Raw genomic sequence first — 27478 nt, 5'->3', positions numbered from 1 at the left:
TGATTATCCTCTCATTTACTGATGGTACTCACTTAAATAGTTTAAATTGTTTAATCAATTTGTGGGAACGTGATAATTGTTTGGTTTTTGCAGCAATCTGTGATGCTCAGCCGATTAGAAGTTTAAATCTGTTATAGACTTGTTATACATTTTCATCATAATTTAAATCATTTATGCATAGTGTATAAAAACACTTTAGGGGATTGGTGAGATTTTTTGTAAAGCCTCTAATGATTACCGGGTCTACATTGCGTTGATCAAAATAAGTTTATAACAATACAACAAACTGTTCTAAATTGTATAAATTAAGCATTTCTATTTTAATACATGTAATGTATCTATTTTAATACGTGTATTAAAATATATAATATACTCTAATGGCAATGCTGAATTATTATCATCAATTATCCAGTCTTCAGTGTCAGATGGTCCTTCATAAATTTTAATATTCAATTCAATTCAGCTTTATAGCGCTTTTACAATGTAGATTGTGTCAAAGCAGCTTCACATAAAAGGTCATAGTAAATTTGAACAGAGTAGTTCAGTTTTTAGTGTTTAAGTTCAGTTCAGTTTAGCTCAGTTCAGTGTGGTTTAAAATCATTACTGAGAGTCCAAACACTGAAGAGCAAATTCATCAATGGGTAGCTCTACCGATCCCAAACCATGCAAGCTAGGTAATGTGTTGATTTAGTGTTCAATTACTTTTGATGAGCAATTATTAATATTGTATTCATTTTGTTTGTTTTTGCAAAATAGTTTAAAACAGCATTTTGTTAAAATATTAATCTTTTGTAGCATGTTTAATGTATTTAATGTCATTCAAAAACAATTTTAACTATCTTTGTGGAATAAGCCTATTCTCATTTTTCATTTTAAAAAATTTCTCATTTAAAAAAAACTCAGTATTAGTTCCTATTAAGTAGTTATTAGTTAGTATTAATACCAATTTCAAGACCAATGACTTTTTGGGTGAATCAGCACAATAATGACTTAATAGAATCAACTGACACCAAAGACTGGATTAATGAAGTAGAAATTTCGAATTTGACATGCAGCATAAATTACATTTAAAATATATCGAAATCTTTTTAATATTTGCAATATTTTTTACTGCTTTTCATATTTTTTATCAAATAAATGTAGTCTTGGTAAGCACAGAAGTAATAACAAAAACATTCAAAGAAAAAGTATATTAATTATTCCAGAATTTTGCAGCATGGTGGCTAAGTGGTTACCACAGTCGCCTCACAGCAAAAAGGTTACTAGTTCGAGTGCCAGTAGGCATTTCTGTGTGGAGTTTGAATGTTCTCCCCATGTTCATGTGGGTTTCCTCCAGGTTCTCCCCACAAGTCCAAAGACATGCGGTATAGATGAATAGGATTAACTAAACTGGCCCTGGTGTATGAATGTATGGATGTTTCCCAGTACTAGTTTGCAGCTGTGTAAAACATGACGAAATAGTTGCCGGTTCATTCCTCTCGACTCCTGATAAATAAGGGATTCAGCTGAAGGAACATGTATTAATGATTTCCAGAATTTTCAATGTCTGTGTATTGGCACTAAACAGAAAATTTGTGATACAATCATTATTTTTAAGCATGCCAAGATTCATTAGTTCAACAGTGTACCAAGCCACAAAAGAGGTATTGTAGAAGCCAAACTTAAAGTGTAATTATCTAAATGAAATGCACCAGTACCGTGTGCTAATGAGTGCCCTCCTAAGGGAGCAGCTCTGTTATTGGTGCTGAGTGGGTGGTACAGGCTAATTCCCAGAACAAGATGATACATCAGGAGGCAAAAACAAGCCTGGTGCAGAAGCACAAAATCACTAAATTGGTCTAGGAGGTGACAACCACATTGTGCCTTTCAGGATTCATCACTCATGCTAATATGAGAGAGCTGCTCACCGATTTAGTCTGAGATCTTCATCAAGTGAAGTTCTGAGCTGCTCCACTCAAGAAAATGGAAAACCTTACGGTGAGTCAGAGATTTGTAGATTTTAAATGTGACCACTTTTTTGTTTGCTTTAAACAAAAATAAAGGCCAACTTTTAGACACAACATAAATCAGAGAGCATAAAAGACTTTTACCTGTGGTAAAACAATCATAATCAATGAAACTGAGTGAGTTATTGCTGGACCTAAATAGTCAAATTCTGAAATTTTTGGTAAGTAGTTTATGAACATTTTAGCCAAGTATACAAGTCGAAATATATTATTTCAACTGCAAAGCAATATCGCAACTTGACATTCAAATCAATATTCATGTTTTTTTTTTTTTTTTATAAAAGCTGTAACATCTTTATTGTTCAACTAAGAAATATAGTTCATAAATAAAATAATTGAATGCATCTGAGTCAAAGATGAGATGTTCAGTTTCAATGTTTGCACTAAATTAAATTTACTAAAGTAATTTGGTAAATGTATAAATCATGTTATTGTAAATGTAGGTGAAGTGTTTAATTCAATGTTTCAAATGTGTCAAAATATGGCCAAAGTAATATTCCACTGTCATTCAGACTTATACTGTGGATACGTTTATTTACACTAACATATTTTTTACTTATCTGTACTTCTAAAATTATACATCTTATAATTTTTTAAATTATGAAATACCTGTTGTTGATAATGAATAAAATATAGAGGCATAAAAGCCATTGAAAGACTCTTGTTCTCAATATATACCTGGCAAAATATTAATTTTTTTAAAAGCTTTATTTTATGCTCACCAAGATCACATTTATTATTATTATTATTATTATTATTATTATTATTATTATTATTATTATTATTATTATATCAAATTTTAGAAATTTTAAATATCATTATGATTGTAATTATTACTATTTACTACTCTTACTATCATGCCTAAAGAAAACAATTTTCCGATTTAATAAATTTCTAAATTATTCAAAATAAAAATTCTAATAATATGCTGAATTGGTGGTCAAGAATCGTTTTGCAGTGTATATGTGCAAATAGTCACATCTGTGAAAAGAGTTTGAATAAATGCATAACATTTTTACTTTTTTTTACTTTACTGTCACCAACTTAAACATTTTTGGAAAGAATAAGTAAATAAATAGTATTAAAGCAAAATAAATAATCCAAAAAGGTCTCATTTAACCCTCTATGAAGGATTTGATGTGTGTATTTACCATGTCCTTTCTCCTCACCCTTATCATGAGCAGTCAGACAACTGGCGGGAGATCGTGAACAAAAAGCTCCACTTTCCACCAGAGCTGATCCTCGCCATTCAAGAGGGCAACATGGCCTGGGTGGACAGCCTGCTCTCCCTGGGTGACGGGATCATCCGTCAGCTGGACGAGTCTGAGGACCGGCTCTGGAGAGAAGCCTTGAACCTCTCCATCCGCTTGGGCAGTGAAGACATCATGACCTCCCTCCTTCTGGGCGTCAAGTTTGACTTCCGGCAGATTCATGAAGCTCTATTAGTGGCTGTCGACACCAACCAGCCAAGGTTTGTCAAACACCTCCTGGACCGGCTGGATCTGGAAAAAGGCAACAAGATGGACGTTCGCTCCTTCAGCATGGCAATCTTCGACCACTCCATTGACGATTCCCAGTTTGCTCCTGGAGTGACGCCACTAACGTTGGCCTGTCAGAAGGACTTGTATGAGATCGTGATGATGTTGACGCAGAGAGGCCATGACATTCCTTTGCCTCATGCCATTTCTTGCACATGCTTGGAGTGCAATAATGGACGTCAATACGACTTGCTCAAGTTCTCCCTGTCCCGTATAAATACATACAGAGGAATCGCCAGCCGTGCGTATTTGTCGATCACGTCTGAAGATGCCATGCTCAGCGCTTTCCATCTCAGCAAAGAGCTGCGCAAACTGTCGAAGAAAGAACCAGAGTTCAAGGTGAGCTCAGTATTCAGTGCATTAATTCACTGAACCCTTTACAAACAATGGTGTATTCAAAAAGAAAAGAAAAGATAAAGATTTTTTGGTGACATGTTAAAGCCAATTTAAAATATTATATATTATTTAAACAATATTATATAAATATTAATAAGATGTCCCTGAAATTATTATTAGAAATCATTACTGGTTTTGGTGGTTTATAGTTGGTTTTTTGTGGAAACTATTAGAATTCGTTTCTATAGTTTGTATGTTTTTATTTTGTTTTTTTGTTAGCACAAAAGTACACTCAATAATAGCATTTTAACCTTTTTTATTATTGAAAGAAAAACAAGGTGAATTATTACATACAAGGATTTGACAAGACTTTTTTTATACATTTTTCCCCCCATGAACAACCTCCCTCCCCATCAAAAAGAAAAAATTAAAATAAAATAAATAAACAAATAATAAAAAAATTATAATATATAAAAAAAGAAATAATAATAATAGTAACAAAAAATTGTTAATACTAAATGAAATAAAATATTTTAATTGTCAGAGTTTATATAGCACAATGAGGAAGTATTTTACAGTAATGTTTGCCCATCAAGATTGATTGCATTATCCTTATAAGTGTTAGGCCTTTTTCAAAGTATGAGATCACTGGATTTCACACTGTGTAAAAACGTTTAATAGATCCTATAAGAGAGTATTTCATTATATCCAATCTTCAAAACAGCATCATATCACTACACCAGAGTGAAACTTAAGGTGGTTTACTTGATTTCCAATCAAGCAATATTCTTCTCCGAGCCATAAGACACGCTAAGGCATAAGCGTCTAGATAATTATTGGACATGACTGTATCTTGTTCAAGTACTCCAAAAATAGCCATTTCAAAGCTAGGCCTAATGTCTTTATTATATGCCTCGGACAGAATTTTAAATATAGTTGTCTAATAATCGAACAGTCTAGGGCATGCACAAATCATAGGAGCTAAATCTGCTTTAGCAGAATGGCATCATTCGCATGTGTCACTTACATTTGTGTATATCTTGGAAAGTCTAGCCTTACTATAGTAAAGTCTGTGAAGGACCTTGAATTGAATCAAGCCTAAGCGAGTACAGGAGGTTGTTTTATTTACTTTCAGTAGCGCAATTTTCCAGGTTTTCTCTGAAATATGCACTCCCAAATCCTTTGACCATTCTGCATGGATTTTGTCTAGATTAATATTTATTATTGATATTAAAGTGTTATAGCATTTTAACCTTTGTTCACTGATGTTCAGCCTCAGTATCTGGCTCTGGAGGAGCTGTGTCAGGAGTTTGCAGTGGAGCTTCTGGGAATGTGCCGGAATCAGAGTGAAGTTTCCACCATCCTCAACAGTGCAGAAGGGGACAGTGAGGATGAGGAGCTGGACGAACAGACCTTTGAGGAAGGCATTCCCAACCTCGCTCGCCTGCGTCTGGCTGTCAACTACAATCAGAAACAGGTACTGGTTTCAGCTTCAGCTTCAGAAACACTGGAAAAAATTATTGATTGGATTTACTAAGTTGTTTTAAGGTACAGTTGAAGTCAGAATTATTAGCCCCCCTTTGATTTTTTTTTTCTCTTTTTTTAAATATTTCCCAAATGAAATATTCACAGTATGTCTGATAATATTTTTTCTTCTAGAGAAAGTCTTATTTGTTTTATTTTGACTATAATAAAAGCAGTTTTAAGGACAAAATTATTAGCCCATTTAGGGAATTTTTTTCCGATAGTCTACAGAACAAACCATTGTTATACAATAACTTGCCTAATTACCCTAACCTGCCCAGTCAACCTAATTAACCTAGTTAAGCCTTTAAATGTCACTTTAAGCTGAATAAAAGTGTCTTGAAAAATATCTAGTTGAATATTATTTACTGTCATCATGGCAAAGATAAAATAAATCAGTTATTTGAGAGTTTTTTAAACTACTATGTTTACAAATGTGTTTAAAAAATCTGCTCTCTGTTAAACAGAAAATGGGGAAAAAAATAAACAGGGGGGCTAATAGGGTATATGCCGAAGCATGCTAATGGGACTTTTAATTTGCCAGTAACCTGGGTTAAGCGCTTCCGGCGAACTATATGCCAATGCAAAAATTGGCGCGCTTAAGGGCTGTTTTCTGTAAAAATCAGAGATCTCCACAAGCTGAGTGATATCTGATATAAAGTGGGTCTCAGATTGTACATGAAGCACTGCATTAAATTACATTTCACCCCACCATGTCTTTATAATATGAGCATTTATTTTACCCCAGTATATTCAGTGGAGCTTCTTTGCTAGCCTGCCGATTCTGACAGGCACGTGCCAGTAAAACGGCTTTTTGTCTCGTTTTACGCTTGAGCAACTAAATGACTGCCAAACTTTATTTGACTAAATGTATTTTAATGACATTACAACATCGATGCTGTAAAAGGAACCGTATAAAATGGAAAAAAGTTCACAATAACAAGTCACCGGAAGTTTATCAGTATGGGAAAAACACTAGCTCGGCATATACCCTATAATTCAGAGGGGGTATTAATTCTGACTTCAATTGTAAGTGGTTGCAAACTATTGATATCTGCTGAATTTAAACAAAAACAATTAAGCTGAACATTACTAAATTGTCAGATCACGTAGTGTGTGACAACCCCCCACCCCCCTGTCGATAATTCACGTAGTGTTACGTAGTGTGAACACCACAGCGATTAAAATACACAAAATTAAGTCATGTAGTGTGAACGTAACAGCGATCTGCCGATGTTTAAAGTCATGAAGTGTGAACTAGGCTTATGGAGCCTTCATTGGCTAAGAATGAATTTTAAAGTGCTTTCACTGTTATATAAATCCCTTCATAATCTAGCCCCAACCTATTTCTCAGAGCGGTTGCATTTTTGGCTCCATCATTATCTATTTTAAATCACTCCTTAAAACGTCCCTTTTTAGTTGGCTTTTTATTATTGCTTTAATAGTTCTTTCTACTGCTACATTTTTTCAGTCATTTCTCTTATTTGTGTTTTTATATTCTGTCTTTTTATTTTACTTTGTCTTATGTACAGCACTTTGGTCAGTCTTGTGACTGTTTTTAAATGTGCTCTATAAATAAATGAACTTGAACTAGAACGTTTTTATTAATATATTTTGCAGCAACTTACAAGCGTGAACATACAGCACATTAGGGCAACTTAATTTAAAGAGCCCATATTATGGGTTTTTGAAAATTCCCTTCCATGTAGTGTGTAACACAGCTCTAAGTGAAGTGAAGTATCCAGCTAAGGCTTAAATCTGTAAGAATACAGTGTTTAAAACGGTTGATTCATCTATAAAAGAGTCGACTCATAGTGCTTCAAACGAGTCGCCTTGATACCAATTCATTAGGTGTTTCGCCATGACGTACGAACGAAACCAAGTTATTCACGTGCACGCGCAAACTCGGGAGATTTCAAACCTGAGGCCCCGCCCTCTGACGCAGAAACCCAGACACACACACACACCCACAAACACACGCACACAAACATGCTGGTCGATTGAAGTCACACTGCAGATGGACATTATCGATTCTCTACCCAGAGATGAAACCTCAGCATTATAACCAAGCAGTTGGAAACTTCTGGAAACTACAGGCTACAAAGAATACTTCATCTGCGTTTGTTAAAGTAAGGATCAGTAAAGATTAACTTACTAATGGACGTCAGGATGAGTTTCTTCCTCCATTTCTCAAGTGTAAGTACGTGCGATTAAAGTTGCCTCGTTGACTCTAGCTTGCAAATGTATTTGGTTGTGATTTGTTACTTGTAACCGAGTGTACTGTATCAGGTTCGCTGGCTATATTCTCTTATCGCGTGCAAAGTCACGTTAAAAACGCGACGCGTGCTGTTTGTTTACGGAGCTCCGTGGTAGAGGTCTGCAAATTTCCGAATCAATCGCGGGAGCGGTCGGTAACAGGTTTAATTTGGGACGGGAGCGGGCTGTCTAGCAATATCGTGGATATTGCTATGCAAATGAGACAGAGCTTTGCCTGCCTGTGTGTCTGCTTGGCGGTTGTGTGTATGTGTTAGTGCGCGCGTATGAGAGAGAGAGAGAGAGAGAGCTCTGTCTGGCTGTCTCTGGACTGTTTTGCTGGGTGATTTTCGGTTATGTTCTCCCCCGCTCTTTAGCGGGATCGGGCGCGGCGGGCAGAAAACGGGGCGGTTCGGGCACCGGGACAAGAAATTCTAAATATAAGCGGGAGCGGTCGGGTTCAGGCTAAAACCTGGCGGGTGCGGGCGGAAGCTGGAGCGTTGTTGTCCAGAGGTGTGTGTGTGTTTGTGTGTGTGTGTGGCAGCTAAAATCCACGCCTACACTATGGAGCGCGTATGAACTGTGATTACTTTTATATTGCTGATTAGCTATTGGGCATTTCATTATCTGACTGAAGGCAGTCGACCAATCGTGACAGACTGTCATCGGTCCAATCAGCGCAGATTAGCTTCGCGCTAAGGAGGGGTTTGGGAACAAATGAATCACTGGACGATTCATACAGGAGTCGCTGGGATAATTAGGTAAAAATAAATGCAGATTATAAGACCATGAAAGTGTTTTTGACTTTGCATGCATATTAGACTGTTGTTGGAGACCCTTACAACCAAGATATGACCCTATTTCATGTATAATATGGGCTCTTTAAAATTTCTGTTTTTCAAATTTAGTCAATGAAGTTAAGGTTGGTGCTTTTTTTAAATTTCATTTTAATTTGATTTTAAATTTCATTTTAATTTTATGGTTTCAGTAGTTATTCACTATACAGATTATTTTGCTTTATTAATTTAGTGTTTTTTGGTAATTTGGGTAAATTATCATCAATTTTATAAGTTTATCAGTTTTAGCTAGTGTTATGTTGTTATTATTATTCTTATTATTATTTTATTTTATCTTATACTACTATTATTATTGTTACTTTTTTATATTATATTATTTGTAATAATTATTCATTCATTCATTTGCTTTTCGGCTTAGTTTATCTGGTGTCCCCACAACGGAATGAACCACCAACTTACCCAGCTGCAACCCATCACTGGGAAACACTTTTATAATCTTTCATTTTAAATTAGTTTCATATTGTCATAATAAATTAGATTGTGGCCGAAGCAATGGCGCAGTAGGTAGTGCTGTCGCCTCACAGCAAGAGGGTTGCTGGGTCGCTGGTTCGAGCCTCGGCTCAGTTGGCGTTAGACCGTAGTGTATGAGTGTGATTGTGTGTGGATGTTTCCCAGAGATGGGTTGTGTCTGGAAGGGCATCCGCTGCGTAAAAACCTGCTGGATAAGGTGGCGGTTCATTCCGCTGTGGCGACCCCGGATTAATAAAGGGACTAAGCCGACAAGAAAATGAATGAATAATAAATTAAATTGTAACATAAATTGTAATTGTAATGGTTAAATATTAAAAAATAATAACCATATTATATATTTAGTTTAGTTGGTAAAATGAAATGAAAATGAGTAATATTGTCTTGGCAAAAAATAATGATAATAAAAATTTAGATTTATCTCCGATAACCCTGGTTCGTGTAAACATCTTTCAAAACTGCACAAAAATGACTAATTATTTTCGGAGGGTTGCCAAGGCATCATCATTACACAGATATTTTCCTTTTTTTTTATATATATTTACTAAGTGAAAACATAACTGCAGTTTTAGTTAACTATAAAAAAACGAGGTTCAGACCTCCACTGCCCACACAGACTGATGGATTTGAGGAGAAACACAGGGCATGTGAGCACCATCTTTCAAAAACGCAGTAGTTTGACCCCTGCGTTGTGCCGTATGGGACGCCTGATTGATTGACAGTTGGCTGGGAGGCCTGACTGTTTGTTTTCATCTTCTAGTTTGTGACTCATCCCATCTGCCAGCAAGTGCTCTCCTCCATTTGGTGCGGGAGTCTGTCCGGCTGGAGGGGGAGCCGAACCACTTGGAAACTGCTGGTGTCTTTAGGGATTTTTCTGACCATGCCAGTCCTGTGCCTCATTTACTGGATCGCCCCAAAGTCTAAGGTACACTACTGGTGGCTATCAGGGTTTAGACCGTGTAAACATGACTCAAAGGTGATTTTAGGAAGCTATTGGCTCATTTAGACTATCATTTTGTTTACAAATGAGTAAAACTGATTATTAAATAATTGTATTGAGGTTTTCGGTTTGAATACATGCAAAACTGATTGTTTCTTGTTTTTTTAAATGAACATACTGGTTAAACAGGCGAGCTAATGATATGTATTCTGGTGGCTATGAGCATATTTAATTTACTGTATCAGTTTGCTTCTAAACTGGTAAAATGGGTTACTTTATCATCTGATTTATGGTGGTTATCAAACAATTCAAGTTTCAAGATTTCAAGTTTTAAAGTGGTACAACTGTTTATTTCATCAAGCTAATGTTTGGTGATTACCATCTTCATATTCAAGTTAAAGCATCTACACTGGTAAAACCGGACATTTTTCAAGGTAATTTCTGGAAGTTATCAGCATATTTAAGTTATAGGTTTGTTTGCCTATTGATATAATTGGCAATTTAATTAAGTTGTTTTTTTTAGTATTATCAGTGTAAATATCTTATCAGGTTTGCATATAAACGTATGTCAATGTGATTTTTGGTAGTTCAGGGTTTCTGCGGGTTTCACCAAATTAAATAAGACATTTTAAGACCATTATGAATGAATTTTTAGACTTGTACAGGGCTAAATACTAAGGATTATTTTTTTTCTAATACCCCAGTTAGAAAAGATTTTTACTATCCCTAAAATGATTTACAATTTAAATACATTTAATAATACAATAATAATAATTTGGTCTTATTTTTTTTTATAATTTTTCAAATATATCCGTTCACAAACCCTATAACAACCCTTAACAGTTACCAAGAATAGAACATAGCTGTCAAGCTTTGTAGGACAACAGTATCTCCAGCAGAAAAGATGGCCAAAGATGCAGTTTAAAATTGTAAAGAAGTCTTTTTTTGAAACTAATGAAGAGAGCAAAAGTCAATGATTAATTGTCATTATTTAGCCTGACATGTTTACGGTTCCAAAATATTTTAAATCTTTAAAAAGAAAAAAAAAGAAAAAAAAAAGAAAAAAAAAACACAGTCCAAAGACATGCGGTACAGGTGAATTGGGCAGGCTAAATTGTCCATAGTGTATGAGTGTGTGTGTGTGTGTGTGTGTGTGTGTGTGTGTGTGTGTGTGTGTGGATGTTTCCCAGTGATAGGTTGCAGCTGGAAGGGTATCCGCTGTTTAAAAATGTCCTGGGTAAGTTGGCGGTTTATTCCGCTGTGGCGACCCCGGATTAGTAAAGAGACTAAGCCGACAAGAAAATGAATGAATGAATGTTTTCAAGGGGGGAGGGTGTTGTTTTTTTACCAAAGCATTTAAAAATATATATATTTTAGAGCATTCATTCATTCATTCTCTTGTCGGCTTAGTTTTATTATTAATCCGGGGTCGCCACAGCGGAATGAACCACCAACTTATCAAGCATTACGCAGCGGATACTGTGAAACCGTGATATTTTTATCCAAGGTTATCATATCATCAGAATCTTATACCAGCCCGTGTCTACTCAGCAGTAAATAAATGGAGAACTTTTAAGCAAGTGTTACTGTAAGGAAAGTGATTAATTGTCGTGTTTAAATAAAAGGTTAAGTTTTATTGAGATGGATTGTTGGTGATCGTATATTGGCCAGTATTGTTTCAGTATTGGTATATTGATTGATATTACCTATCGGTTGAACCAATAATTAAGACCAATTTAAAGAGATTTAGGACCTACAACACACCATTTTATAGATTTAAGGCCTAAAATTTAGCTTTTGAGATTTAAGACTGTAAGACCTCGTTGTTGATACCCTGTTAGCCTATCTGTTAAACAGGTTAATAGGTTAATTGCCACTAGTTATCAGGGTATTTTGGTTATTAGAGCCAGATAACATCATCATGACCAAGAAATAACTGCTAAGTCTAACAAGCCTAAAACACACACAAACAATTTAACTTAATCAAAACATTCAGCGGTATCGTACCGATCAGGATTGGAGGAGAAAAACTGAATGAAAGCCTAAATGGGCTCCATCTTGAAACTTAACATTATGATGAGCATGCGTTTTCTTCACGGACTCGTCTCGAAGCTCATCCTCATACAACACAGCTGTTTTTTTATTGACCATTTAATTAACACTGACGGAATTCATATAAAACTCGAGCAAAATCAACAGCTGACGAAGCCTGTTAAAAGCTACTAGCTTTATTCAGCAGTATTTAACCTATCCATGTAGGGTATAGTATGTATTACTATTTGACACTTTGACTTTGTTGTCAAATAGAAACATTACCTAAAAATAGTAACTTAATAGAAAATCAAAATTGTAATAATGTACCTGAATGTATAAAGACGGTGAAATGGCAGGCTTCTTCGTTTGAAAAACTAACCATCACTCTTTCGTGTCTCTTCGTCAATCCACCGATAAGAATGCGAGGATGGAGTAACTCAAGTACTCCACCAGGGGGCATTTTTTGTAATTTAAATGATCGATTAAATCTAGACAGTACGGCTGTAGACTTGCACAAGCTGCAAAAGTTTGGTGCACAATCAAACAAGGTGCGTGGACAAAATGCAAAAATGACAGAAGTGAACTCCAGCAACACTTGTAATAAAAGGAGAAAGTTTTATGAAATAAAATAAATGTAAATGCGTTTCAGCTTCAAAACCTTAGGGCAAATAACACATCACATATAAACATATCCAATGGCTTCAAATATACATCTCCATCTTAGAACAGATTAGAAACAGCTGATGAACCAGACTCAAGTCCTCACCCCAACCAATCAGCAGGAACTACACAAGTGATAATCAATCAAATGACATGATTCCACATCAAACACTCCCAGAAATAAAGTTACAAAATCTGAAAGTACCTTTTCAAAAGGTACATTTTTGCTCCTAACAGGTCCTTAAAGGTAAATAGTATTACATAAACACAAATGTGTGCCTCACAGTGACTTAGAAGTACAAAAGTGAATTTTAAAGGTACAAAAGTGTATCCTAAAGGTACTAATGTCCACCTGTTTGGTACAAAAGTGTACTTTTTGAAAAGGTATCTAAGTGACAGATTTTGTACTATTATTTAATTATTTCTGAGAGTTAATCAAGACATAATCAATAATAATAATAAAAAAAAATCTTAATCTGTAATTAGATGGTCTAAGATATAGTTAAAGCCTTTGGAAATTTCTTTATGTGATGTGTTCTTGTGCCCCGAAAGACTTTTGAGCCGAAAAATATTGCCATTTATTTCATTCCAAGTGTTGCTAGAGATCTTTAATTTTTACCATATTTGTAGACTTGCACATGCAATCTCAGACACAATGCACTCAATAGTGACTTCACTGTGTGGGGTAGGGTTAGGTGTGGGATTAGGCGTATGCATCAAAAGCATTGCATGCAGCTCAGCTTGCATGGTACTGAACAGTCTAAAGAAAAGTTATTTTATTTAATTCACAACCATAAATGGTTTGTCATAAAAGTAAAATATGTGTTAGGTAATGTAAGTTTCACCTTGTTAATGTACAAATGTGCTTAAAACTGACCCCAGCAGTTATTTTGAAACTGAAGGTTTTGGGTTAAAAAAAAAAAAAAAAAAAAAGCTTTGTGACTGTGTTATGTATGCTTATCAGTGGTGGAAAGAGTACTGAAAAATCATACTCAAGTAAAAGTACCACTACTTGCCTAAAAATATAGGGCAAGTAGATTAAAAGTATCTGTTGTCAATATTACTCAGAATATGAGTAAAAAGTAGACCTTTCAAATGTACTCATGAGTAGTGAGTATTTTGCTGTATAAAGCTGATGCATTTTCATGTAATTTGTGCAAGTGTGTGTAAACGTAACATTCTGTAGTGCATTGAGTTATTGCCCAGCAGGCACACAAAATCATTCATTCATTCATTCATTTTCTTGACGGCTTAGTCCCTTTATTAATCCGGGGTCACCACAGCGGAACGAACCGTCAACTTACCCAGCACATTTTTACACAGCGGATGCCCTTCCAGCCGCAAACCATCTCTGGGAAATCTCTGGGTATTTGTAATTAGTTACTTTGCACAACAGTTATAAGCATCAGTGGTGTAATCTTTACACTAAAGTCCTAAATTGAAATTATACAACCATTTTAATTAAAAAGGTTCTTTGCCCTCCAAGGGTTTTAAATAGAACCATTTTTGTGGTTAAAGTTATTGGCCAAACAGAAATTCTCATTTTTTTAGTGTAAGTAAATAGACTTATTATATATTTGTAATAAAAAACAAACTAAATTAAAATGTAATGTGCATTTATATAGAGTATTACTTGTGTAATCATAATATGTTTAGTATTTTAATGTATAGTAATATAGTATCACTTTTTCTGGCAGCTGGGTAAACTGCTAAAGGTTCCTGTGATTAAGTTCCTGTTGCACTCGGCATCATACATGTGGTTCCTCATCGCGCTCTTGACAGAGTCCATCTTCATGGAGATCTACCGAACTGAATTTGCCTCCCGAAATCAGAACATTCTCCATAACTCTCTCCATATGGTGTGGGTCGCAGGTAGTTGTGCTGCCAAATAAAAACAAAGTCATGAAAAATCTGTATACAGAGTGAGTAAGATGTCTGTTTTCTCTTTGTGCATTGCTAGGTTTCTTCTGGTTTGAGTGTAAGGAGGTCTGGATTGAGGGATTAAAGAGTTATTTTCTGGATTTATGGAATATTCTGGATATGATGGTGTTGAGTATGTATCTGGCTTCATTCACACTGCGCATTCTCATCATGCTGAAAGGATATTTCTTGTGTCAGGACTCCAGCACACAAGAGCTCTGTGACTACTTCACCAACACAGGTCTCACTTACAGGCTTTATTTAACCAACATGTCTATTTACTAGACATAGAGTCCGTACATATATTATATTTTTACATAGGTAAGTTAAAAAAATTAATAATAATACTAGCAATTATTATTATTATTATTATTATTATTATTATTATTATTATATTAACAATAATATTTCGATTATAAATTGCTTATTAAATAGCCAATATTTAATAAAAAGATTAAATCTTAAAAATAATAACAATAATTATTAGATTAAATTATATTTCGTATTATTATTCTATTTTAAGCAAATACTATCATTAACAATAGCAATGCATCTTATTGCCATAATTATAAACGAAATAATATGATTTTCATTTAACAATAATAACACCAACATTGAAAATGACAATGTAATTCTGGTAGAATTATGACCATATGTTTCTGCCCAGTGCGAGAGAACTGGAGGCAGGAGGATCCTCAGCTGATTGCAGAGACTCTGTTTGCCGTGACCAGCATGTTGAGCTTTACTCGTCTCGCCTACATTCTGCCGGCCCACGAATCTCTGGGAACCCTGCAGATCTCCATGGGCAGGATGATCGATGACATGATGAGGTCAGATCCCAGGGTTTCATCTTTATGATTCTATGTCCAATATGCCTATATAAGCAGATCAGGAGGGATAAAATGGCCCTCATCAAATGTTTTTCTTGCTCCACAGGTTCATGTTCATCCTCATGATTATTGGAACAGCATTTCTGTGTGGAATAAACAACATATACGTCCCATATGTTATATCTCCACATCTTGGCAGGTGATTAATCACTTGTTTACATAGAAATTCACCCAGGAGATCAATCTTTTAGGCAAGACACTGCAAATTATATTAACAGTTATCACCATTATTCCTCAGTTGATTGATTACATTGAAAAAAAAATACACATTTTCTAAAATCTTAAAGGGAACCTATTATATAAAAATTTACTAACAGTTGTTTGGCAGCAGTGTGAATATACAGTTGAAGTCAGAATTATTAGCCCCCTTTTGATTTTTATTTTCTTTTTTAAATATTTCCCAAATGATGTTTAACAGAGCAATGAAATTTTCACAGTATGTCTGATAATATTTTTTCTTCTGGAGAAAGTCTTATTCGTTTTATTTCAGCAAGAATAAAAGCAGTTATTAATTTTTTAAAAACCATTTTTGGGACAAAATTATTAGCCCCTTTAAGCTTTTTTTTTCGATAATCTATAGAGCAAACCATTGATATACAATAACTTGCCTAATTACCCTAACCTGCCTAGTTCACCTTATTAACCTAGTTAAGCCTTTAAATGTCACTTTAAGCTGTATAGAAGCGTCTTCAAAATATCAAGTTAAATTATTATTTACTGTCATCATGGCAAAGATAAAATAAATCAGTTATTAGAAATAAGTTTTTAAAACTATTATGCTTTAAAATGTGCTGAAACAATCTTTCCTCCATTAAACAGAAATTGGGGGAAAAAATAAACAGGGGCGCTAATAATTCAGGGGGGCTGATAATTCTGACTTCAACTGTAGCAGCCTCTAACAGCAGATCATTATTAATTCTATTTTTATAATCAAACTTCATAAAAACAGCCTGCAGAAACACTTTGATTGACATTCTAACTTTGTACATGTCATCAGAGGGTTAAAGTCCCGTCCATTTGTGATGATCTCTTCCTCATTTGTATTAGTGATGGGAAGTTCAGATTATTTTAATTACACAGAAAAAGGTCTTAGGTGACAGGTCAGACTAAATACAGTTCAAAACCTCTTATTTATGAGCAAAATAACATCGAGGACCCTGAAGCCAGGCCTTGGCTTGGGCCTCGAATGCAAACGCTTGGTGGCCGGGTTTCTTCCTACGAAACCCGGCCAGGTTTATCCTGAAGGAGCAATGTAGGACCATCCTCCTGCAGGTCCACCACCTGCAAGGGGAGCCGCAAGTGCCCGGTGCATTGTGGAACGGGTGGTGGTCCAAGCTTAGGACCACAACAACCCAATCGTCAGGCACAGAATCTGGCTCTCAGGACATGGAATGTCACCTCATTGGGAGAGAAGGAGCCTGAGCCTGAGCTTGTGTGTGAGGGGGAATGGTACCAACTAGAGATAGTTGAGCTCACCTCCATGCACAGCTGGGGATCTGGAAATCAACATCTTGAGAAAGGCAAGACTACTACTTTAAAGTTGCCCACAGTGAGAGACAGTTTTAAGTCGTTCGTGTTCATGTCCATGTAAAAAGAGATGAGTCAAACCCAAGGACTCATGAAATACATATGACTGGCCTCTGTCTTTCAAGTGATGAACGAATTACTCAAACTTGAGAGATGAACGGATCAAATTTTTTTTACGGCTCTGACTGCAAATGATTGGCTTCTGTCTTTCACATGATGAACGAACAACTTAAATCTAATAGAAGACTCAAAAAGAAACTAATCTTCTACTCCACTTGCACAGATGTGCGCATGCGCAAATGAACAAATCACTCCCTGAGTGGACTCATCGTTCTCGAGTCAAACAAAACATTGGTTCAAAATGAACGAATTGTTCAAAAACAACCCAACAATAATTAGTCTAAACAGCCCTGAGTGAGAAGCAGCAATCCGCCATTTAAGTTTTCACCTGCTGAAGATAATGTCAGCGATTATAAATGTGGACATTACAAATCAAAACTGTAGTCTCTATAGACTCCCAACTACTATAGAAACCAATAACATTAGTCCTGTTTTGAATCTGCCACTATGCTGATATATAGGCATTTGTAGCTCCACCCTCTTTTGAAAAGAGCACAGTCTCATTTGAATTTAAAGCGACAGTCACCAAAACGCCACAGTTTGGACCAAAGCCTAAAAAGGGCAGTTTCTCTTTAAATATGTAATTCATCCATTATTTATTTAAATATGCGATGATTTACATAAGTTTCTAGCACAACAAAGCATGAAAAATTTTTGTTTCACTTTTTGACATGAATTGTTGGTGCCTTCTTTATAGGTCTACAATTTTCAAAATACTATGAACATCTAGATAAAAATAGGTACAGAATCACAAATAGCAAATTACGCATGAAACAAAAAACTTTCAGAACAAAGATACTGTATGCAGAAAACTAAAGTTTGGTTACATGTGGATTTATAGCATTTTAGTGCCAGAATTTTATTTATTTATTTATTTATTTTTGAGAAAATGGCCTTAAAATGATCCATTGTAGAATTAAAACATGTATAGACACAATAGGATAACGTTCAGCAAAGTGCGGTTTATTCATAAACTAATTTCGAGAGGATCACGTGCTTATAATCAACACGGCTGGCTCCTTATTAGCTCCATAATCAGCCCTATTAGATGATTACGGAAGCATTATAAACAACTTGAGTTTTTCACTCCAGTTATCTTCGTCTTGAAGCTCCCCCCTTTCCACCCCTTCATCCTCCCCCTTTTTCTGATCGGGTGACACGGTGGCCCAGTGGCTAGCACTGTTGCCTCACAGCAAGAACACCGCCAGTCCAATCTTTTGGGCCGGTCGATGTTTCTGTGCGGAGTTTGCATGTTCTCCCCGTGTTCGCGTGGGTTTCCCCCAGGTTCCCCGGTTTCCTCCCACCGTCCAAAAACATAAACCATAGCCAATCAACTAACAATTATCACCCAATACAACCTTAGTTTACACTTCTCACGGTGACAAGCAGGGGAGTTCTCAAGACCTACCTGACCTCGAACTCCCCTCTCGCCCTTCTAACGGGAGAGAACCCCGGGCTCGAGGATATTACGAGCTCAGGGCTCTCTCCCGGGACAGCATTCCAAATAAGCTTTATTAATTATCAGCTAAGTGTGAACTCTTGAAAGAAATGTATTTTGGGTGTGATCAGTCTCAAAGTTGTAGTCTCAAAGGTGTATAAAAAGTTTCCTGCAGTGTTCCATCTTAAATGCACATGTTGTATGTATTTATTTTAGATTGAACGAGACGTTTAACTTCCTCTTCTGGACCATGTTTGGGATGGCGAACCAGGGATATGTGGACATGCCTGATTATGCTCTGGCTGAATTTGTGGGACGGATCTTCTATGGGATTTTCACACTGCTCATCGTCATAGTGCTGCTGAACATGCTTATTGCCATGATCTCCAATTCATTTCAGAAGATCGAGGTGGGCACCTGTTATAAGAATAAAACTTATAATAGATTCAGGGCTTACCGACTGCTCAATAGATTACCTTGTTGTGAAACTGTATTGAGGAAAAGGCATGAGCAGTCATTATTGGAGTTGATGTTATTGCATATGCATTAGTAGGATTTTTTATTTTATTTATTTATTTTATTTTATTTTTTGAGAGGCAAAATTTATTGGAGGAGAGTTTAAATAAGTTATGCAACCATGCAGTGTATTGTTCTTTTTAGGTTCATTAAAGTCACAAAATCCATTTAAAGTCACTTAATCCATTTTGCCCCTATGTTGTTTAAATTATATCCACAATATTGTCGTTGACTGCTTGTCTGCGACCACCAGATTTGCACTGGTTTCTGCGCTGCTCTGGACATTACAAAAGCTGCTGTGTCTTTTTGTTGTTGTTGTTGTTGTTGTTGTTGTTTTGGGGGGTTGGCTCATTTTGAGTAGATCACTTTAGAATCTTTTCTCTCCCATCAGTAATTCTGGCTCATGAAGTCTTAACAGATTTGTTCAGTTTATGAATTTATATTACAGTGTTGTTAGTTTTAGTATTATTAACATAAAAACATGAGAATAAAAATGTATTTAATTTAAATTAAAAATGTTGGATACACTTTTTAATATTTATTTGTTTCAATAAGATTTTTTTTAATCGATCTTTCAGTGGATTTACAATTATAGCTAACCTTATATAACACTATTTAAACTTCCATACAAAAGTCCAGGATCTGCCTTTTTGTTTAGTTTTTGCTTTTATGTATTATAATTTTTAGTATTATTATTATTCTTTTAGAAAAGCATGTATTTCATAGTATTACAAATGTAAAAAAGTTCAGCGTTTTTCCCAGCCTCTTTTGTTTATGTTCAGTTTTTTCACCTTAAACGCTATGGAAAAAAATGTATTCATCACTATAAAAGTAACATTTCTGAGCCCACACACAAGAGTCATAGAAAACTGCTCATTTTACAAGAAAATATCAAGCGGCATTTAGAGGTTTTTGCATCTAAACTCGAGTGTATCTGTGAAGTTTCAGCTCAAAATGCCACACAAAATGTTTTAAAACTCATTGAAACTGTCCCTTTTAGGCTTTGATTCAATGAGGGGAGGGAGGGAGTCACTAATGGGCGGGGCTTTCCCGCTTTGATGACACATACAAAGGAAGAATGTCAATCAAAGTGTTTCTGACTGTTTTTATGAAGTGTGATTGTAAAAAAAAAATGTTTATATTAGTTTTTACTATTAGAGGCTGGCTATACTCGCACTGCTGCCACACAACTGCCCCTTATAAAAGAGATTTTTGCATAATAGCTAAATAAATACAGTTTTACAGAACTTTCTACACATAAGATATGTCCTATATGTCAGTGGTTGCCAACCTTTTTTTGGCTGAGACCTCTTTTTCCCTGGAAAATATTGTAAGGCCCCCTCCACATTTAATAATATTGCTCAAATAAGTTTGCAGTAGGTATGTTTCAAACAAACTGTGCTTATTACTATATCTAGAGATGTTCATGCACAAATAATAGTCTAATTTAAAATATAAAGTCAATAGCCCATTTGTATTTTGTACACCTTGCGGTATTTGGGATGAGTTGTCTGCAAATGTCTAATTCAGAGGTCACCAATCTCTGTCCTGGAGGGCCGTTCTCCCAGCTGGGTTTAGCTCCAACTTGCCTCAACACACCTGCCTGGATGTTTCAAGTATACCTATAAGACCTTGATTAGCTTGTTCAGGTGTGTTTGATTAGGGTTGGAGCTAAAATCTGCAGCACACCGGCCCCATCAGGAACAAGTTTGGTGACCACTGGTCTAATTAATTGGGAATTGGGACGGCCTCATGCATTCGAGAACAAGAACTTTGGTGCAGACAATGGAATAAAACCATAGTTCAGTAAACTATCTTGGCATTTCCTGCATTTCCTTTTTTCCCAGTATTGCTAGCAATGTGAAACGAAATGTTTGAAGCTTCCTCACCTGGGGCCAGTATGCTTGGGTCATTACTATTAGCTACTGAAGGCGAATCAGTGAGACTTCAGTGATCAGTGAGTCTGTTTTGTGGAGGGCCAATTACAAATTTGTATATTTATTTGGTCAGCCAGGGGATAAAATTAACTAAGGCAACAGGATTCTTGAGCTCACTGAGGCTCCCTTGTGGGCCAGGACCCTCCTGTTAGTAACCACTGCTGTGAAATAATGTCTGTTTCTGGCAGGATGATGCAGATGTCGAATGGAAGTTTGCGCGATCTAAACTCTACCTCAGCTACTTCAGAGAGGGTCTCACAATGCCAGTTCCCTTTAATATCATCCCCTCTCCAAAGGCTTTCTTTTACATCTTGAGGTAAGAAAAACTCAAGAGGCAACAACTAACAAACTCTCTAGTGACCCTTTATGGCCTTCTCATCCAATCTCATTCTCATTTTTTTGTGTAGAGGCATCTTCCAAAAGATCTGCTGCTGCTGCCAGAAGAAAGCTCCAGAATATCCTCCTATCACATCAGTGGTGAGCATCTGAAGGGGCTTCTGTCTCGAAATGCACCATCACTCTTGCTTCATTTTAGCTGATGATGTGTTTTTTTTTTTTTCTTTTAGTCTAGTAATGCCCTGAATAGTGGTGGAGGTCAAGGTGAGGGCAGAGTGCCATACCGCCTGCAGGTCACCAAAGCTCTAGTGCACCGCTACATTGAAGCCGCACGCAGAGAGTTTGAGGAGAGCACGCGGAAAGGTAGGTCATGTTCTCCTCTTCTCTGGGTAATTATCCAAAAATTTTAAAAGATAAATAAATAAAAAAAGCAAGCAGTATTACACAAAAACTGCCATAGTGGATAGGATCTCATTTATGGCAAAAGTATTGTTTTCCTGAATCAAAAAAATAAGGAACCTACTTTATATTAAGTGTTCAGAACTATTATGTACATTTATTCATTTTCCTTCAGCTTAGTCCCTTTATGCATCAGAGGTCACCACAGCGGAATGAACCACCAAATCTTCCAGCATATGTTTTACACAGCGGATACCCTTCCAGCTGCAACCTAGAACTGGGAAACATCCATACACACACTGCGGCCAATTTAGTTTATTCAAATTCACCTACTGTATACCGCATGCCTTTGGACTGTGGGGGAAACAGCCAGGACTCGAACCAGTGACCTTCTTGCTGTGAGGTGACAGTGCTAACCACTGAGTCACCGTATCACCCTATGCACATACTGTACATTAAAATATAAATACACTGTACTGTGTTCACGATGTATTGCAGAACACTTCTTGTGCTCTTGAGGTGGGATACAGGTAGGGTTAGGGACAGGTTTGGTGGTGTGGATAGGTTTAAGGGTGGGTTAAGGTTAAAGGAATAATCATCTGTGTAAATACACATCTAGTTACATAAATTAATTACAAATGTAACTACATGCATGTATTTAATTAAACATAAGTGCAATGTAAAAACATGCATTTAGACAATAAGTACATTATTATGAATTATTAATTTCAGTGTAAGTACATAATAGTTAAGGCCACTTATAAAGTGGGGCCAAAAATAATGTGTAAATTAAATTTTGTAAATGTGTGTAAACTTAAAACACTCAAAAATGAAAACTAAATGCAGAAAACAAAACATTGAGCATGCATGTTGAAAAATAGTGTCTTGTTTTCTTTATGTTTTCATTTTTTTTAATTTTCTTACTTTAGTACTCCTAAATAAAGCACTTTGGTCAACTTCAGTTGTTTTTAAATGTGCTTTATAAATAAATATTGAATTAAATTGATAACGGGCATAAATGGAAAACACGTTTAACATGACATTGCACAAAACTGAAATCTGATTTTTTTTTTTTTTCATATTGCAAACAAACTCCGTTTTTACGGATATCTATTTTTTGCATGCTTATGGTCTTTTCCATTTTGCTTTTGTTTCCACTTTCTAAAATCACAATTAGCTTTAGCATTATCATTGTTTTTTTTAGTTGCTCCTCTAGTCAATCAGCCGAATGGGAGTCGACATCAAATTTTATCCCTTTAAGTGTGGACAAATACTGTATTAAATGGAAGCCTGTTGTTATGGACTGTATTTCTGCCACATAAAGAAAAAAAAAAAGTCTATGACTTAGAAAACCGTAAATGCATGGCGTTGCATTCTCCACCTAGTCAACCTACCTAAAAACTTCAACTTTGCCAAGTCATCCAGGTCCGCGCTGTTACAACTTAGCTTTCTAGAACTTTCACCGTTTTCTTTAGCTTATCTGTATTATCCTCGATTTTGCTAATTCGATGTTCAGCCTCTGCTAATCTGCCTCCAAATTCTGAGATTTTCTTTTTAATTCCTTGAATAGCATTCAGATTGCCTTCAAATTGAGATGTGAAAAAGTGTTTCATATCTGCGAGAGCCTTCATCACCTCGTTCTCCTCGTTGTTCATTGTAGCATCACTTGTTAGCTTAGCGCTACTGTTATCTTTGTCGCCGTCAGGATTTTTCTCAGCTGTATCTGGATTCTTTGTTGTAAATCTTCAATTTGCCATGGCGAAGCAAATTTCTTTGTGACCATGGTTAAACTCGGAGGCTGTTTCTGTCCTAAAGTTCAAAATCTGGCCGTCTGTGGTAGAACGTTGAGTTGTATGTCTGTCTAGCTCGTCGCCTTGTTAGAACCCCCAAAAGATAAAGCTTTGAGATGAAAAGTTGAAATTATGAACTAGTAAGTCAAAATTATGACCTGAGATACGAGTGATGTGAGAAAGTGTGCCACAATAACGTATTTGAGATTGGCAAAAGTTACACAGCGCCCTCTAGTGGATATGTGAAAATAAAAACTGCAAGATGACGTTGCCCCCGGGACATATTTCTCGGATCTCAAAAATGCTGCCCTGGGCACATAACTGCATTGAGCCTGGGTTGGACAGAACAGTGCACGGCATTTTACTAATTAAATAAAAAAAAGTTAACAAAAAACAAGTAGACCTCAAGTTTTCAAAACGATTTCAAATGCATGTTCTGTGCAATCATACATACTGTTCTTACATTATCATTATGACTACTATGTTACAGAAAGCCATTCATTTATTAGAAAATGAAGATTATTTTCTAATAATTTAACGGACCAGGGAGAGTTAAGCCAAGGTCACACTGCACTTTTCACTCCATAGAGTTCCATTCATTTGCATGCGAAGGCAACAGACTGGAAACGAAAGCTTGTGTGACAATTTTTACAATTCATTGCGTTGTAAAGCTTGGTAAACTCTGATCTGCAAAATCGCATCATGTGCCTGTGTGAGGCCAATCAAAGATCAAAACATGACCTCTCTGTACAGAAATTTCAAATATGGACTAATCGCTCCTTTTTTTAATGCGTAATCATCTTGTTTAATCTGGCCCCTTTTTTAAGCTCTGTACGACAGAATTTTGCAAGCACAAGCTATAGTGTGACTGTGGCATTATTCTGCTTCTAATATGATTAACACACATTTGGTCAAGCTTTTGTCGTCAAACAGCTCATTGCGTTTCTTACACATCTCATCCAAAGCTATTCTCTTGTGTTCTGATTTGATGTTTAACTGCAGTACGCTGAGCTATCACACATTTTTTCAATTAAATTGATTTTTGAGCAATTACGGTAGGATGGCTAAAAGAATAAGAGGGCAGTGGGTGCACATTGTATTTTTAAATGGTTGTTTTAACGCAACTATTTTTATTAGGATGTATTTTAGGATTTAGGATTGTTCAATGTGTATGTTATATGTTGTCTTGTGGGTGTCTATGAAGAGCAGAACTTTTTTTTATTATTATTTCTTACAACAAATCTCTTTTAAGGGAGACAATAAATTTGACCTTGAAATCATTTAGCATGATATGAACGTAAAATAATCGTGTACTGATTAATGTGAAACTTTATCTTGATCAAGACCTGCCGGGAGCTACTTCAGCTCTACAATTAACTGACAATAATTTTATACCTTAAAATGTTCACCAGCCAATCAGAATCAAGATTTCGGTAGCTCCATAAGCTGCTCTTCTAAACACTTCAGTTGTTTCTGCACTAACTGTTATTGGTGTGTCGCTCAGATGTCGGGAACAGAATCACCGAGCTGAATAAAGTTGTGGGCCGACTGCACACCGAGATGAAGGACTTCCAGCAGAAGTTGAAGTGGCAGAACAAAGGTGAACCAGACCAGGCCAACATCCTGGGCAAATACATCAAGGGGGCCAAGAACAATTTCCGGGACTTTGACAAGAATGAGGCGATGGGGTGCGAAAATGTCAGTCTGCGCTTCAGCACTCACTCTGAGGAAGAGAAGAGTAAAGCAGATGAGGACGTCCTGATGGAGGAGGAGGAGCCAGAGAGCCCTATGGAGATCCACCCTGGAGATCAGAGCACTTTGGAGACTGCTCAAACTGCTGATGAGTGAGGAGCAAACAATGCACAGCCAATCCTGAAAAACAAGCTATTCACAATATATTAGATACATTTGGGTTTTGAACCAGGTATAATTTTAAGATCATCATGCTTTAGAACAGGAGTCACCAACCGTGTTCCAGGGCCCGGTTTTTCAAATGGTGTAATTCGGATAAAATTGATCCGGATTTAGTAATCCTGTTTTTGAGATCCGTGATCACATAATCCAGCTTAATTTTTTAGCCAGTTTTTCAAAGCAACATCGGATTGGTATATATATATATTTCAAAGCAACATCGGATTGGTATATATATATATATATATATATATATATATATATATATATATATATATATATATATATATATATATACACATACATATACAGATGTGAACTATGGGTTTGTTTTAGGGCCATATAAAACGTTGTTTTTAAATAATAAAAAAAAACATTAAATCACATGACGTACTTGTAGCGTGTGGTTTTTGTGCAATAAAATTCTACAATTAACTAAAATCTCACTTTGTAAAGCTATTTTTGTCATTTGTATTTGAGGCTTTTTGTACTGAACACATTGTACACAGTTGACAGTGTACTTCACAACAGCTAACAACATTAAAATGTTAAAATTAAATTATATCAAATTTCAGTATTAAACAAACTGAGTTACCTTCCTTCACATTTAAAACATTGTCCCAAATACGATTCATTCTTTATCCTTCAGCTCAGGACGCTTTCACATCTGTGGTTCGGTTCATTTGGTCTGGACCGAGGGCAACAAATGATACATTGTAGCATTTTCTGCCATCTTTGCATCCTTTTCACAACACACTGATTGCTTTGGTCCGAATCAGTTGAAAATAACCAAATTGCAGTCATCTGACAAAATCCACTCATTGGCCAGATGTTGTTGAACATATTTCCTAAACTGCTTATTGATTGGTCTGAGTTCATATGCAAGAAAATGCCAATGGAACTCCCACAAGTAAACAAACAGGCAGACACAAAATGTTGCTTTTGACTATGGAGGGACGAGTGCCCTGGCTGATTGTATCCCTGCACATAGTATACTATATAGTTTATATACATCACTTTAAACAAACGATACATTTCGAGAATGAAAAACGTGGCTGGAAAACAATGCTTTAATGCATTGCAAACGATGAAGGAAAATCGCAATTCACTTCAGGAGGAGGCATGAACTAATTTAGCTAAACTGTGAGATGGTCACGGCGGAAATATTACCAACAATCCATCAGTTAATGTTTCCCCTCTCTCTCTGTTGGTAAAGCGCAGTAAACAAATATTTTTCCTCCTCATCCAATAATGCACAGCGCATCGGCCTACAGCAGCTGGATTAGTCCAAAAAGGTGCAGTACTTTTTGCAGTTGGGTTGGTTTTAGATACGATCATATTCTCACCACAAACTAACTGCTCCAGGGTTCGTTTGAAAGCGTACCGAGACCACCTCTTCAAGGCTTCTTTGGTCCGTTTTTGGTGCTGCATTCACACCTGCCCAAATTAACCGCACCAAGAGAAAAAAACAAACTCTAGTGCGATTCAACCGAACTAAAGGCAGGTGTAAAAGCACCCTTGCCACAGTGGAATGAACCATCAACTATTCCAGCATATGGTTTTATGCAGTGTATGCCCTTCCAGCCACACCCCAGTACACTGAAATAAATTATTCAGAAATTATTCCTTGGATTTACTAATTTTATTTTTACGTTAACTGGCTGTAAACCGTTTATTTGAGCTGAATTTAAACAAACAAATGAAGTAGAATTTTATTAAATTTAATTTGTTTTTTTAAATTCAACACAAATAAATTGTTTGCAACAGTTTTGCAGACATCATTGTTTTCATACTGGGAAACCCCCATTCATTCTCGTTCACACACATACACTATGAACAATTTAGTTTATTCAATTCACCTTTAGCGCATGTCTTTGCATTGTGGGGGAAACCGGAGCACCTGGAGTAAACCCACACCAACATGGGGAGAGCATGCAAACTCCTAACACAAAAACACTAGCTGGCCCAGCCGGGACTCAAACCAGCGACCTTCTTGCTGTGAGTCGACAGTGCTAATCATTGAGCCACCGTGCCACTCATCCCAATACTATTTTAACATTTACAGTACAATTCAGAAA

At 36.2% G+C, this 27478-nt stretch overlaps 1 protein-coding gene across 1 annotated transcript; it reads left to right on the top strand.

The window, feature by feature from the left end:
- The first annotated feature begins 1870 nt into the window (after positions 1 to 1870).
- trpc2a (transient receptor potential cation channel subfamily C member 2a) lies at positions 1871 to 25786 on the top strand. The gene is made up of 13 exons (XM_087284497.1): positions 1871 to 1977; positions 3191 to 3883; positions 5154 to 5357; positions 9743 to 9907; positions 14314 to 14488; positions 14577 to 14777; positions 15204 to 15366; positions 15473 to 15565; positions 18728 to 18920; positions 21153 to 21280; positions 21372 to 21441; positions 21531 to 21663; positions 24994 to 25786. Exons 1-13 carry the CDS (start codon positions 1963 to 1965, stop codon positions 25335 to 25337), a joined length of 2577 nt encoding a protein of 858 aa, XP_087140623.1. The 5' UTR covers positions 1871 to 1962; the 3' UTR covers positions 25338 to 25786.
- Positions 25787 to 27478: the final 1692 nt, after the last annotated feature.

This window comes from Danio rerio, chromosome 15 (assembly GCF_052040795.2).
Source record: "Danio rerio strain M-AB ecotype USA chromosome 15, GRCz13ab, whole genome shotgun sequence".
Taxonomy (NCBI): Eukaryota; Metazoa; Chordata; class Actinopteri; order Cypriniformes; family Danionidae; genus Danio; species Danio rerio.
The sequence above is the reverse complement of the archived record's forward strand: the minus strand, read 5'-3'. Positions and strand labels throughout refer to the sequence as shown.